Here is a 16,025-nt window from a genome sequence, read left to right as displayed (position 1 = left end):
AGCCTACATTTTAAAGTGGTTTTACGCTCTGTGTCTTATGCTGTTTGTTCTGCTTTCGCTGATATTAAAGCCAGCTTTTTTTAGAATCAGAGCACACAATGATATTTTTCATCTCTTTTGTATAAAAGTGAGCTCTTTGAGGTCAGAAATTTCAATCCTCAATTGGGCTATTTTATCATTCAATGTTCACCGAGTACTTTCCTTAGTGTAAGGTATTCTGCCTGAGTGTTGTTAAAGGTGGATATTGATCAGGTCATATGTAAAGGTGACAAAATCCGTGGAGGTTCGTAGACTTCGCTTTCCGACGTCGAGATCGCACTGAGGACGGTTTTTCTCGTCCCTTCTCTTCTTGAACGAAAGGCATTGAACCCGCCATAATTCTTCGCCTAGATCCTTCAAAGTACACAGATCTCTCGAAACAGTCCTCCGAGAAGTGTTCGGAGTAGATCACAAATATTTCTGTAGGATTGAAGTTTACTCGACGAGGTCGCACAAATCGCATCCGTTTTTCCCGCTCTGATCTATTTGCAAGGCTCCGATGCAGAGAAATACCTACAGCGTGGTCTGTACGATTACTTCAGCTTTGTATTACGCATCGATGCCCAGTCATTTTTGTTTAGTTTTCGTAAGAATAGAGTAAAGCACTCTGTTATGTTTGCTTGACATTTTGCCATGTGAAATTTTCGCGTTGAGCCTTTGACGTCACTTCCTCTGAGTCCTGTGATCAACATCCGGAACGTGATCAAATAATGGCGGACGCGAACTCGTGAATTTAACGGCCCCAAATTAGATATTTGTGGTGCTCGGTCTAAACTGATATTTGGCAGAGTAGGTGAAGGAGACACACTAAACACGAAAATGGAAAAAAAATTATGTACGAAAATTTTGATCTCAGGGGCACTTTAAGGGTTATTCATCACATCACACACAGCGCCCGTGGGCAAGATGAAGCAAATCCTGCGTTCTGATTGGCTACTCGAGCAGGCAAGATGGGCCCATCTTGCCCCCTCAGGATTGCCCGCATTGATCCCGCGCATAAAAAAAAAAGAAAAAAATAGAATAAGAACTACTTTCGTAACTCTTGGAAAATTTCGGCGACGGAAAGGCAAAAAGCGGCAGAAGATAGTCAAAAGAAAGAAAATAGAAACGGCTCTCGTGAGTTTGTTGTGCAACAAACACTGTTGGCTTTCTTTCCCAGCTCTCGAGGGAAAAAGGTCATTCTTAACTCGTAATAAAGCGAAATCTTTTGCAATATAATAAATCCTTTATTAACCAACCTTGTCCGGTCAAGATGGCTGGATATTAGCCTTGTTCTTTTTTCACAATTTTATGCACTTCGACATCGTCTCGGTCCATAAAAATGCAAAGAAAGAACTCGGCCAATATCCAGCCGTTTTGACCTCGCGCTTGGTCAATAACGTATATTTAAATTATTCACACATGAGAAATTGCTCAAATATTATCAGTGGTATTTATATCATTGTTATATTGTGTACATACTGCACTGTAATTCAGCTCTGCCTAAAAAAGAGTTGATTAAACATATCTATCTGTCTATCTATCTATCTATCTATCTATCTATCTATCTATCCATTTCTCTTTGTCTTTTTTTCTTCAACCTACTTACCAGTATGTTAATATCGTGTCAAGCAATAGCTTAGAAATTCAACCTTGCTTTACCACAAGAAGAAAGACCCGATCAAACTGAAAATTTGTCAAAAGATAAGAATTCAACTGTTCTATTAACTTACTAAACTAAAATCTCACAGGGATCGATAATTCTTTTTTTCTAAATTTGATGACATCACGTGAAAACCAAGAATTAAATCCCCTGGTTCAATAGCCCCGGACGCTAAATCAAAATTTTACGATTTGCTCACTCTCGACTTTTTTCATGCAGAATGGCTGGATATCAACAGTTACTTGTCAGCACTGAAACGGAAAATGTGAATTAATGCAATAGCGCATGGAAAAGCCCAAAAGGAAGGGGAGAGAGGGCTTAAACTAGCCCAGCAGCATTGATAAATCTCGCTTTCCCGATTTACAGAAGCTATCAGTTAAAAATCCAAGAGTGGCTTTTTAAGAGGATGGGTTTATCTATAATTCAAACTTAAGAAGGGAAAGTTCAAAGAGGTATAAAGACTTCCGTAACCTTTGGACTGAAATGAGGAAAAGAACGGAGAGTTTTAGTTGAAGGCCTATTTCAAAAGCGATCTATTTTAACAAACAAGACCAACATAACATTTCAACCACAATCAGATGCGATGCTTGATAATTTTTCGGGAAAAATATTTCGTGACGAGCCGGTACACGTCCATTGAGAGACAAAGAATTGAATAAATGATCAAAAAAAATAACTTGAATATTAAATAACTTAATAACTGCAATAACGGCGAGTAGTTTTAAGTATCAATCTACAAGATTTTAACTGTTCCATGTCTTTTTTGTAGATGTAAGTTTACCTTTAATGAAAGTAAAAAGCTAAAACAATTATGGTTATAACGATGTAGATAACTTAACTCTTCCCTTTCAGCTTTCAAGGCCGCTTTTACAAACCTCAACACCAGTGGAAGAATTGGTCCAACAACGCTGGGCAGTCACTACACAGGACAGGATCATGACGGGCAAGTCACACTGTCCAGCGGAGTTCAACATTGGACTGTGCCGTACACTGGTGACTACAGAATAAAAGCAATAGCAGCTGCAGGAGGGTACGATATACACACTAACAGTACTCAGTACCGAGGAAGAGGAGCAAGAATGATAGGAACGTTCCGCCTAAACAAGGGTGAAGTCATTCAGATACTTGTTGGTCAAGAAGGAGGAATAAACAAGCGCTATGGCTCTTCTGGAGGTGGTGGAGGAACGTTCGTGGTGAGAGGAGCCAACACACCTTTGATAATAGCTGGAGGCGGAGGAGGGGTAGATAGAGCTCGGTCAAGACATGAAGGATGTGACGCCAGCACAAACACAACAGGGAATCCTGGATACAAATCATGGTCAGGGGGTAGCAATGGACATGGTGCACACACTGCTGATGATGGATGGTCAGGTAAGGGTATATCGTGATGATTCCTTACATCTCAGCTGTTCATTTAATGTTACATCATAATCATATTATAACGTGTGCTCTAAGTGGCTTATAATTTAATGGATGGCTGATAGAGATGGCTCAGACTGACTTCATAGTTGGCGAAAATCTCCCATCGAGTTTACCCGCGAAGTTTCAAAACTTTCACGACTGTTTTCCCTCTAACCTTTTGGAGCTCTATTTGAAAAGAAGATATGCTAACATGATAATCGTTTCTAAGAACATTGAGCATCATGTAACTCTTCAAAGCGACGGAATTAGTTCTGGAGTCGACGATACTTTATATGCCAAACGCGATGCGTGAATGTGGCTGAAAACAAAACTGAGCTTTTTTACTTCGACCGAGGCCTCGCGACGTTGGGGTGAATGTTATTCTGAAGAGCTGCTGCATGTATGTCCCAAAAGTGTTGTTCAATAGATGATTTTCCTTTGAAATCGTACAATTTTTAAGATTTTCAACACAATGCGACGTAATTTCTAATCGTCAATTCTAGTAACCAACAATTCAAGGAGGTAAATCTATCACACGGGACTCGTAAATTTAGGAAATTTCCTCTTGGTTCTCTGAACGGTCGGTATTATTTTTAGTGTTGTATTGATAACTCCGAACGCTCCCGGCTGCACTTCGAGCAACTCCTCTCTTGTGGTCTCCAAACTTTTCGCGTGCACCATAACTCGAAATATGCGTCGGCGTCACATAAATCTTTAATAAATCTCGGATAAAATATGAATATCCCGAGATAAAAAAAAAAAAAAAAAAACATGTGCGGTGCGCTAAAATATACTTAGGTGAAAGTAGAACTTCCTGCGTATTTATAAAAGATCATGTCTAAAAATTAAACTATGTAGTTTTAATCTATAAACAATCAACAACATCTAGGTTACTTCTCACATAAACAGCAATTCCGCCTTTTTCCCTCAAAACCACTCTTGACCAGCTCCTGTCCCGTCTGAATATGTTTTAGATCTGTATGCTGACAATAGATTCAGGTTTATCTGGCTCAAGGTGTATTTCGGAGGCGACTCAAACATCAATATCGTTCTTCTTTAAATGATCTTGAGTGTACAGCCGCTCTAAACCGGTTCTTTCTTTTAGTTGGGCTACAAATGTTCGTAAATAAAAATTTGGAAATAGCAAACTCGCATTTCGGGCTTTGCTGACTTGTCGATGAGGTCGATTATCTGGTGTTTAAAATAAGGCAGTGGTCTCGCTGTAAATGCTTAGCCGGGGTGTTTGGATGTTTCTGAGTGATGACAACTGGTATCCGATAAGGTTTCGTGCTTTTAGAAATTAATGTGTCGTTATCCTCCTCAGTTTCTCGAGATTTTAAGAATGCCGTGTAGTTTCAGAAAATATAACGTGTCGTAATTTGGTCGGCAAGCTCGAGCTCGTGATCGAGGGTCGTCTGGGAGGATCTCAATAGGGGGGAAGAAGGTGATGTTGACGGTGGACGGTTAAATTTTAAGTCAATTGACGGTTGATGATTAATTTTTTGGAATGTTGTTTATCAAACGAACTAAACAAACGAATTTGGGTGTAAATTTTCATAATGACGCATTTGTAAAGAACTGTTAATTCATGACACCTTTTATTGATAAATGACTAACAATTTACGACACCGGAAGTGTTTCCAAACCGGGCGGAGTATAAAGCGTGAGCTTTTCTTTATAAAACCGCTTCACTAAGGCTTTAAAGTTATGTAAAGAGCTCGCTCGCTTAATGTTGCTCGGTAAATCGTTCCATAATTTAATTGTGCGAGGAAAGAAAGAGTTTTTAAAATACCGCTGAGTACGAGTAAATAAAGGGCGGATGTCTGCAGGATGATGACGTCGGGTTGCGTATATATGGTTGGCAGGAAGCAGAAGATTGTCAAAACTAGCGTTGATAAGACCTGACCTAATTTTGCATAAAATGACAAGATCATGGACTTCTCTTCTGAATTCAAGCGGCAGTAGGCTAAGAGTTCTCAGTCTCGCAGTGTAGCTGGTTTTCCAATCTGGGTGGTTAAGTATGAATTTAGTAGCCCGTCGTTGTATATTTTCGATTAGTCTACGATGCTTTGCTGTGTAAGGAGACCATACAGAGGATACGTACTCGACGATTGGGCGAACTAACGCAGTGTACATCATTTTTATAGTTGATACGTTAACAATGTCTCTACCGCAGACACGCTATACAAGACCAAGAACTTTGTTACACTTGACTCATATCTCTTCGATGTGCGTCGTCCATGATAGTAGAGTAGTGACAGTCACGCCTAAATCCTTGGTGTCAGGAGGCGAGTCCAAGGTCTGGCCGTCTAAATGGTATGTATGCTTCTCTCTTTGGCGCGAGGTTCTCTTTGACATGTGTAGAACTTTACATTTTTTTGTGCTGAAAGACATACCGTTGTCGTCACACCAAGTTTTGGAGTTGTCCAAGTTAGCTTGCAGCAGGGAGACACATCCATTGGAAACAATAGGGTGATATAGCTTGCTATCGTCCGCAAAGAAGCCAGGTTTACTTCCGTAAGTAATGGGGCACGACATGTCATTAATGAAGACCAGAAATAAAAGCGGACCCAGGATGGAGCCCTGGGGTACTCCTGATGTGACTGGGAGCCAGTCTGAGGATATGCCGTCAACAACAACTCGTTGGTATCTGTCAGAAAGATAGCTTGAGAACCACAACAAAACTGGACCGGATATACCACGGAGCTGAAGCTTCGAGAGGAGTAGCCTGTGTGGAACCTTATCAAATGCCTTTGACAGGTCAAAATGGATTACGTCCACTTCATGGCCATTGGCTAGTTTGTCTAAAATATCGTGATACACCTCAAGTAGTTGCGTTTCTGTGGATTTTCCTGGCTGGAAGCCATGCTGGAGTTGGTGAAGAAAAGACAATAAATGAGGGTAGCAGTGATTAAACACGCATCGTTCCATAACTTTGGAGACAATGCATAAAAGAGAAATTGGCGTATAATTCTCCGTTAGGGCAGGATCACCCTTCTTAAAGACGGGTGCAATGTTCGCGCGCTTCCAATTTTCTGGAAAAGAGCCAGTAGAAAGCGACATATTAAAGAGCCTGTATAATGAAGGGGCAATTTCAGCAGCAGTATGTTTTAGGAGTGAACCGGGGATGTCATCTGGTCCACCGGCCTTACTTGGATCAATATTCGACAAAGCCTCCATCACTTCAACAACTGTAAGCATAACATTTTTTGGAATGTCGTTTAGAAAAAGAACTAAACGCGAAATTGGCTGTAGATTTTCCTGATGACGCGTTTGTAAAGAACTGTTCATTTATGACACCTTTTATTGATAACTTACCAACGTTTTACGACACCGGAAGTGTTTCCAAACCAGAAGTCAGCTCTGTCGCTAGCCAGTTTTACTTGCGAATAGAAGTTAAAGGACTTACATAAATGTATTTTTGGGATTATCAAAAATTAAATTCATAAAAAATGGAGCTTGATCCCAATTAAGGCAACCGTATGATTTTTATTTAAGGATATCTGAGACATTTTACGGCTAATTTTGGCTTGCTTATTTGACGGTTGACGGCAAAATATTGCGATTTTGACAGTTGACGGTTAATATTTTTGCCATTTGACGGTTGACGGTTAACCCAACTGAGATCCTCGTAGAGGTCATATTTACTGTAAAGACGAGTCAAGGTAGCGATACCGATGTTGGCGGGAGAACAGAAATTATTTTGCTCGCGGTCGTGACGTACGGACCGAATGTAGCACGTGCCGTGCCTCGTGACCGAGAGCCAAATATTTTCCCGTCCAGCCCGATCAAACTTGATTAACAAGCATCTTATCATATGACCACTTCGAAAATTTGGTTTCAACGCCAAATAGGATTTGGTTTCAAATAGGACGCGGTGCAAGAGCGCACGCTGAACAATCACGATAAAGATCCTAGAGGAAAAAAATTTCCTTTGTTTTTTCGTGTCAGAACAAGAAACTCACCGTTCATTAACTCTGCAATTTAGCATTTTGGTAACGCGGTAAATCAACTCATAGTATCTTGGACAGGGGAAGTAAGACAAAACAGTTTATACAACTAGGTATTACAGGTGCTATATACAAATATTAAACCTCATGGATAGCGGCTCAATTAAAATGCATTATGTAAGGTTTGGCCGAACTGATATGGGTTTACTGAAGCGTTTTACAATACTAGTAAAAAATTCCAAAATTCGAATGGGTTAGCATCTCATTTAAATATAGTTTCGCTTCTATTTACGAAAATCTTAAAATATATTCATTGTATTTCAGGTGGTGGTGGTGGCGGGTTTTACTCCAGTGGAAGAAGTGGAAAGAATTTTAATGGAACCAAAGGACGGGGTGGAGAAGGTGGTAAGGGATTTATTCAGGGAGGGGTGGGTGGAAGAGCCTGGTATAACGATGTCGATGGTGGGTTTGGTGGAGGTGGTGGAGCTAATGGAGGAAGATTAGAAGGAGGAGGCGGAGGAGGAGGAGGAGGAGGAGGATACACTGGAGGAAGCAGTGGAAATAATGGTGTTAACACCTGTGGTGGTGGGGGAGGTTCTTACAACGATGGAAACAACCAGGACAATGAATGTTGTTACAACAACGCTGGTCATGGTCAAGTGACTATTACGTTCCTGGAGTAAAAAAAAAAAAACGTTTATCTAATATGATAATGGCACTTAGTTTTGAGCTTTCAGTGTTTGGCATTCTAATCGACTGATAGCACTCAGTTAAAGTGCCGAATAAAGTGTAACTGTTTAACTTTTTAACCTTCTGTGAGACCCAAAAGTCACGCATCTTATTTTTCATTTGGTTTACTTTTAGCCATCATTTCTTTCGGTCATCTATTACATTAACTGAGCTCAGTGCTTTTTTTATGGTTGAAAAGTACAAATAGGGTTCTAAAACTTGAGATAATGAAGAAATATTTTTTTTCAGAAGTCGAGTCTCACTCGTTATACTTTTTCACCAGGGTCTTAAGGAAAGGTCACAATATCGCACAGACCAATTATCACACTGTACAACCTAAAACGATGAGAAATAATTCCAGATGATTATATCTCCTGGAAGCCTAGGATTAAGTTTTGTCTGTTCTTTCAAATCAATCCTTTGATACGAATCTTCAGTGACCTTCTTTTACCGATTTTCAGTGAGATCAGTGAAGATTTTAAGATCAAACAGTAAAGACGCCTATTACAATGTAACAGTCTGGAATCGGTATGGCTTTTCGAACGTAGCACTAATCTTAACATTGAAAACGTGTTGTCACATGATGAAGACTAGCATGAGGGGATAATGACACGCACGATTTTGTCAAAGTTGAGATCCCTCCCGGGCCCTTTGAGGAAGGAAATCATTTGCAAATTGGTATAACAACCGGAAAACCCAATGAGTTGCTACGGCAGCTTGTAAATTTGCGCGTGAAATTGTAAATTATGGACCAGAATTAAGTAGGAAGTATTCACAAGTACTTCATTTAACGACAGTTGTTTAAAAGTATTGCTAGTGTCGTAAAAAAAGTTCTTTTAATGTGTGAGGTATACATAATTTTTTGAATAACGGAATAATATTCCCTATCTCTCTGTAATAATAATTTATATCATACGCTTTGACACTCTGTTCTGAATTTAAGAAAAACATACTATGTATTTCGTAGAAGTACTTGTTATAAACAGAAATATGTCGTTTCCATCGGCGAAAAAGGTGTCTGTTTGACCTAAAACCTTTCCGTTGAATACTGAACTGTTTTAGCCACCTATCAAGCAATTGCAAAAAAGACCACGGGCTCTTACAGGGAGCTAGTAACATTTGGAAAAGAAACATTTTCTTAGAAAGATGTTGAAATAGAAGATAAGTGTCAAAAGGGTTTTATGAAATAGCAGCAGTGTCTGTGGTGGCCGGGGACATTACTTACATTTACTATTAAGAAATATATTGTTAAATAAACAAACGTGAGGTTAAAACTTTCATTCAAAGCTGTTGCTAATAGTTAATACTGGAAACTTAGTGCAAAGCTATTAATAAAAAAAGAAGTTGTAGTATATCGTTTGTGAACTTCATAATCTTGTAATGGAAATATTTCAAATTTCCTTACAACTGCGGGCAAATAACGTGACATTTTAGATTTAAAAACACGAGAAAAGAAGAATAATAGCAAAGGGACAAACGAAGAGTCAAGGGTCAAGATGACATCCCCACAGGTTGTGGAAAAGTAAGGCGCCACCATCGACAACAGTCCTTCTCAAGACTACACTCACCCGGACGATGACATGATACTTTCACATGTTACCCCCGAGTTCAAGCCATTTACTGAAGAAACAAACCTTGAAAAAATGACAGATTTAAGGGGATGGGGGGAGGGGTGGAGGAAGGGGGTACCCTATATTTCGAGACACCTCGCTAAGTTACAACTCATCCCTTCCTTCCTACCACCAAACCTTCTCTGTGAGAAAAAAAGGGTGGGGGAGGGGGGGAGGGCGTCTAGAACAAAAACATACATTTGTGATGACAATGTCGAAAAGGAATATGACTTGCACGTGTGCGAGACAGACACTTTACCCTGTGAGAACCTAAGCCAATGACAATATAACTAATATTTGTAACTAATATTTGTAATGTAATATTTGTAATGTAATATTTGTAATGTAATATTTGTAATGTAATATTTGTAATGTAATATTTGTAATGTAATATTTGTAATGTAATATTTGTAATGTAATATTTGTAATGTAATATTTGTAATGTAATATTTGTAATGTAATATTTGTAATGTAATATTTGTAATGTAATATTTGTAATGTAATATTTGTAATGTAATATTTGTAATGTTGGTGTTATATCAAGGAAAAAAAAAAAGTATGCAGGTCTGATTATGGAGTTCCAGATCATGAAAGTGAGTTACCATGAAAGTAAGCTTTCATAGTTTATGGCTGACTCATTTATCGGAAGCGTTTAATCAAAGTTGGGCATACCATAAATTCCCAAGGATAGCCGGCTGCTATGAAGATATAAGAAAAGGAGGGGAACTGGAAAGTAAAAATACGACCCCTTATGTTTTCCGAAAAATATGCTGAAAAATTTGAGTAATATTTATAATTGTGATACAGGTTAGATACGACGAGCACTATCATTGGTTAAAAGGGCGTGCTTTATCAGAGTTTATAGTTCAGCACTAAATTTTCTCCGATTCTTATTGGTTTAAATTGATCACGTAACGCGAGAGTATCCATCCGTGGAGAGACACTATAAGCCCTTATAGTTCACCTCTAAATTTTGTCCGGTTCTTATTGGTTTAAATCGATCACGTGACGCGATAGTGTTCATCCATGGAGAGACACTATCAGCCCATAGTGCCCGCTCGCGGAAAATACCCGGATGGATAGTGCTCGTCCGCGGAAAATACCTGGATTGGTAGTAGTCATCCGTGGAAAGTTTTGAATAGTTTGACGGCCGCGAAGTTTGGCAGATCGGAAAAACAGTAACTTTTCAATTCTAACAGGTTTAACGTATTATTTAGCCAATGTGCGGTTGCGAGGTATTAAAATTTTTGACAGGCTGTAAGCGTGAAAAAATATGTGATTGACCTGCATTTAGTGGGTTTTGACTGTTTTTCGCGGGGCAACTACCAGCCAATAGTTCCTCGACAGAAATACTTTATTGTGTCTGGCGTTTGTTCGTTAATTAATTAAGAGTGAAATTTTGGAATAAGTGAGCGGGTAGAAGAACCAATCAAAGGTATGTAGGCACGCCAAGTGCCGGGATTTGCAATATTAGTAGTATTGGGGGCCTGTATGGCACATCCCGCGCGGCCTGGGTCCGAGTGCCTTGGTCGAGGTTAATATATTCATGTGGCGTAGGTGTACGAGGGGTTTGAATAGGGTTAAATATTCCGTAGGCGTATATAGGGGGCTAGGGTTAGGGTTTGGCGTAGGTGTACGAGGGGTTATTAGGGTTTGGGTTAATTTTCGTATAGGTTCGTGAGTAGGGTTTTTAAAAAGTAACGGTACAAAAAAGTACAAAGATAACAAAAGAATCTAAGATGGCGGTGGGATTAACTATGTTTATTTGTTCACTCTGCACGATATTTGAGATGTAAATAGGTAACATAAGCTAGAAAAGCTGTCATCATGTCTTTGTATAATCGATGAAATGTAGAATGTTCTCCCACTTGTGCATCATAGGTTTCAATCTCGTCAATGTATTTAGTCACTTGTCTGCGTATTTCACAAAGATCTTGCGTGGTTGCTTTTTCTTTTATAATGGCAAATAATTCGTCTAGGATGGTTCGGGCCCATTGAGGGTTCTGTTCAATCTCTTCGTCCAAACAGTTGTTTTTCAGATGACATGGTGTATGCAATGCATGTTGAAATGGAGGAAGAGGTTATACATAAACGTAGAAAAATGTCGCTCTGATTGACAAGCTGTCATCATGTCTCTGTACAATTGATGGAAAGTAGATTGTTCTCCCAGGTTGGAATCATAGGTTTATGGCGACTTCCGCGCGGTCTGGATCCGAGTGATTCGGCCGAGTGGGTTCTAATTAAATATTCATACGGCGTAGGTGCCGAAGAGGGGGTTTTAGAGTTTATTCATGCGGCGTAGGTGCACTAGAGGCTTAGGGTTGTTGGGGTTAGGGTTGTTGGGGCTAGGGTTGTTGGGACTAGGGTTGTTGGGGTGGTTAGGGTAAGTTTTCACGTAGGTTCGTGTGTAGGGTTTTTTTTGCATCTCATTTTAAAAAATAACGGTAAAAAAAGCACAACAGAATCTAAGATGGTGGATGGGTTAACTCCAACACAAAGTTTTCGCATACGTAATGTTTATCAAAGGCTGATAGTTTTGAAAGAAGCTGTTTGGGGCTGCGTCGGTGGGGTAACGAAAACATTTGGATATATCAACAAAGTTGAAGTGTTAAATTGGCCACCATAACGATTACAAAAGCTGACGTTTCGAGCGTTACCCCTTCGTCGGAGTAAATAGAGGAATTGTGGGTTGTGTGTGCTTTTAAAGGAAAAGAATGGAGCTACGTTATTGGTGGGAACATGGCAAGGAGAAAAACAAGAAAATTAGTGAAATGAAAAACGTTCGTTGATCCCTGTGGGATTTAGACTGCCGGTTGGAAAGATGAGCTTTAGTTCAAGATTTTTACGGCTTTCCGTGCTATCCAAGTGTAAGGAAAGACCGCAGATTGCCATATGTTGCTTAGAATGATTAGGTAAATTAAAATGTCCAGCGACTGGTTTTGATGTGTCCTTGTCATTCCTTTCCACGTCTCAAGGGTGTTCTTGGAATCGGTCACCTAGTCTTCTGCCTGTTTCGCCGATGTATATCTTTTTGCAATAAGTGCAAGTTATACAATACATTACATTGGCGGAGGTGCACGTGAAGCGATCGGTGATCTTAATGGATCGTTTAGGTCCCGATATCTTATCAGTGTTGAGAATGAAAGGACACGTTTTGCATCGTTCACGAGAGCATTTAAAAGTGCCTGGTTGGTCATTAGTCTGAAAAGAACTTCTGACCCAAAAATTGCCTATGTTTTTGTCGCGTTTGAATGAAATGAGTGGAGGCTGCGAAAAGATAGTGCTTGTCTCTGGATTGTTTTGAAGTAATTTAAAGTTTTTAAGAATAATGGATTTAACTGAGCGTTTGTGAGGTGAAACGTGAGAGTGAATGGAATGCGGTCGGAATCTTCCTCATGCGACGTTTCTAGTGCTGAATGTCGATCAATAAGTTGGGCGCGGTGGTAACCCGCTTGAACGACAGAAACAGGGTAACCACCGTTATGGAAAAACTGGCACATTGACTCTGATTTGTGGTGGAGATCAGAGTCATCACTGCATAAACGACGAAGTCTTAGAAACTGAGAAAAAGGAATGGAATTCTTAGCGTGAGATGGATGCGAAGACGAATATAACAAGTAATTATGCGAGTCTTTAAGTTTGTAATACACACTAGTGCATAAACCGTTACAAACTTAACAACCCTAACCCCAACAACCCTAAACCCCAACAGCCCTAAGCCCCCAGTGCACCTACGCCGCATGAATAAACCATAAAACCCCTTCTTCGGCACCTACGCCGTATGAATATTTAATTAGAACCCACTCGGCCGAATCACTCGGATCCAGACCGCGCGGAAGTCGCCATAAACCTATGATTCCAACCTGGGAGAACAATCTACTTTCCATCAATTGTACAGAGACATGATGACAACTTGTCAATCAGAGTGACATTTTTCTACGGTTATGTATAACCTCTTCCTACATTTCAACATTCATTTCATACACCATGTCATCTGAAAAACAACTGTTTGGACGGAGAGATTGAACAGAACCCTCAATGGGCCCGAACCATCCTAGACGAATTATTTGCCATTGTAAAAGAAAAAGCTACCACGCAAGATCTTTGTGAAATACGCAGACAAGTGACTAAATACATTGACGAGATTGAAACCTATGATGCACAAGTGGGAGAACATTCTACATTTCAGCAATTATACAAAGACATGATGACAGCTTTTCTAGCTTATGTTACCTATTTACATCTCAAATATCGTGCAGAGTGAACAAATAAATATAGTTAATCCCACCGCCATCTTAGATTCTTTTGTTATCTTTATACTTTTTTGTACCGTTAAGTTTTAAAAACCCTACTCACGAACCTATACGAATATTAACCCTAACCCTAATAACCCCTCGTACACCTACGCCAAACCCTAACCCTAACCCCCTTTATACGCCTACGGAATATTTAACCCTATTCAAACCCCTCGTACACCTACGCCACATGAATATATTAACCTCGACCGAGGCACTTGGACCCAGGCAGCGCGGGATGTGCCATACAGGCCCCCAATACTACTAATATTACAACGCGTACAATGACGAAAATCCTTCAAGAGAAAACGGATTGGACAACTTGAGTTCTGAAGGCTTTCATGCCTAGTCAGATTGTAAAGTTACATACGGTAATAAAAATTGAACACGACTAACACTTGTCTGGTAGATGTAGTTTCGTGTTTTTGTGATCCATTCGATTTCCCTAGAGCTGACTAATGAAATCAGTCGGCAGTAAATAAGAAACTCTTGGTTTTCACCACGTGACCTCAGTCCTTGACAACCGTCGTTAACCGCCATTCCAGGATTGTGGAGGCCCTCAAAAAGTAAACAGAGACGTTTAGAGAGAGATGGGTGTGAGTTGTAGTGCGATGGTTCTCTGTATAATACCTGGCTGTGGAGTAAAATCTGGAAACAAGGAAGGTATTAGTCTGTTCCGTATACCTATAGTTGTTTAGAAGAACGGTGAAAGTTACAAACATCTAACAGAAGCTCGCCGAAACGCGTGGATTTCACAGATAAGCCTAGACGCCACCAAATCGAAAGACATCTTGAGCGTATTCAGCCAACTGATTATAAAATGTTCATCCAAGAAATATTTACAAAATGGCTAGACAGTGGAAATGATACGATAACAGGTAAAATGTGTCTGTCCGAGCGACATCAAATACCATTTAGGCATTACTGTTCATATTTATTACCACTTTTTACTAATCTCTGCAGTATGCACCAAAGAAACTGAATGTTACAATGGGATATATGATGTTTAGCCGATTAGTTAAACCAAAATGCTGTATTGAGATATACTTCGATTCTCAGATAGTCTGCATTAACTGGCAAATCAACTGATGGATTTATGCCACTCTTTTGATTGCTGGAATGGTTTCTTTCTGTTTGCAATTTCCATGTTTGAAATTGCCTTATAACATTGAATTTTGAGGGGTGATCAAGAGTGCTGGCTACATTTCACAGAGAAAAAAGTGGTTCACCAAGTTGTTATATCATTGGAAATGTGGAAGTAATAAATATTTGCCAATGTAATTACATCAACATTGTATAATTTATTCATCCGGCACTTTTCCAAAAAAATATTTCATCTTGAGAAACTACTTGTTTCCCTGTGAATTCACTGCATTTGGTTTGTAAAGCCATTGTTCACAGAAAAAAATTAAATGTTAGTGAAACTGTTTCAAATAGTTCACATGTTTTAAAAAAGAAAGGAATGCAGTTTTATTTTTCTGTAGAGTCCAGGCTCAGGTATCAATACTTCAATCATTATTTTTGTAATATCTAAATATCAGCATTTGTGACATACAGCTATTTCAGAAAAGATTATCAGTTGGTGATCGAGTAGTGCTCAACTGAGGGAGATTATGAAAAACAGTATAATTTTAATTTTCAGTAACACTGTGAAAATATTTTCTGAAATACTTGCATTTAGCCCAATGAGGTATCAATACCTCAGTCATTATTTTTGTAAAGGCATTCTGATGACTTTGTTTTGATATTGTTGCTGCAAACATTGCAGCCTTTTATGGCCTTTGGTGCATGGAGAAAACATATATCTCAGAATATTTGATCATCCTGAAATGTTTGTGAAAAATTAAAATTTTTTCAATATTTCAAGTTCCGAGCATGTTCAGAGAAGCAAATGCCATTTCTTGCATTTCTGCCTACAAGAGTAAATCCCTATGAATGAATGTTTTTGCTTGTACATATGCATATAAATGAAAAAATTAAATATAGATCATCAAATTTTAATTAGCAGTTTTATTGTACCGTATAAAGGCTGATAGTTTCTAAAGAAACTACTTGGGGCTGCGTCGTTGGGGGTAACGAAATAAATTGGATATATCAACAAGTTGAAATGGTAAATTGGCCACCGTAACGATTACAAAAGCTGACGTTTCGAGCGTTAGCCCTTCGTCAAAGCGAATACAGGAATTGTGGGTTGTGTGTGCTTTTAAAGGCAGAAAATGGAGCTACGTTATCGGTGGGAACATAGCAACGAGAAAAACACGAATAAGCTAGTGGAATGAAAAGCATACCGTTCCCTAATAAAATATAGCTAATGAATAAACCTAACTGCAGAAGCTACCATTAAGAAGTGGTTTGGTTA

General features: G+C 39.3%; 1 protein-coding gene and 1 pseudogene across 1 annotated transcript; both read left to right on the top strand.

Annotated features, from left to right (window-relative positions):
- Positions 1–16,025, top strand: part of LOC148737092 (uncharacterized) — a 120,176-nt pseudogene that overhangs the window by 85,896 nt on the left and 18,255 nt on the right.
- On the top strand, positions 2,088–9,091 carry LOC148737093 (uncharacterized). Its single transcript, XM_088747720.1, has 3 exons — positions 2,088–2,091; positions 2,534–3,052; positions 7,357–9,091. The coding sequence occupies exons 1-3, from the start codon at positions 2,088–2,090 to the stop codon at positions 7,713–7,715; spliced, it is 882 nt and encodes a 293-aa protein (XP_088603846.1). The 3' UTR covers positions 7,716–9,091.

This window comes from Stylophora pistillata, chromosome 2, assembly GCF_964205215.1.
Source record: "Stylophora pistillata chromosome 2, jaStyPist1.2, whole genome shotgun sequence".
Lineage (NCBI taxonomy): Eukaryota > Metazoa > Cnidaria > Anthozoa > Scleractinia > Pocilloporidae > Stylophora > Stylophora pistillata.
This window is presented reverse-complemented; position numbering and strand designations above follow the sequence as displayed.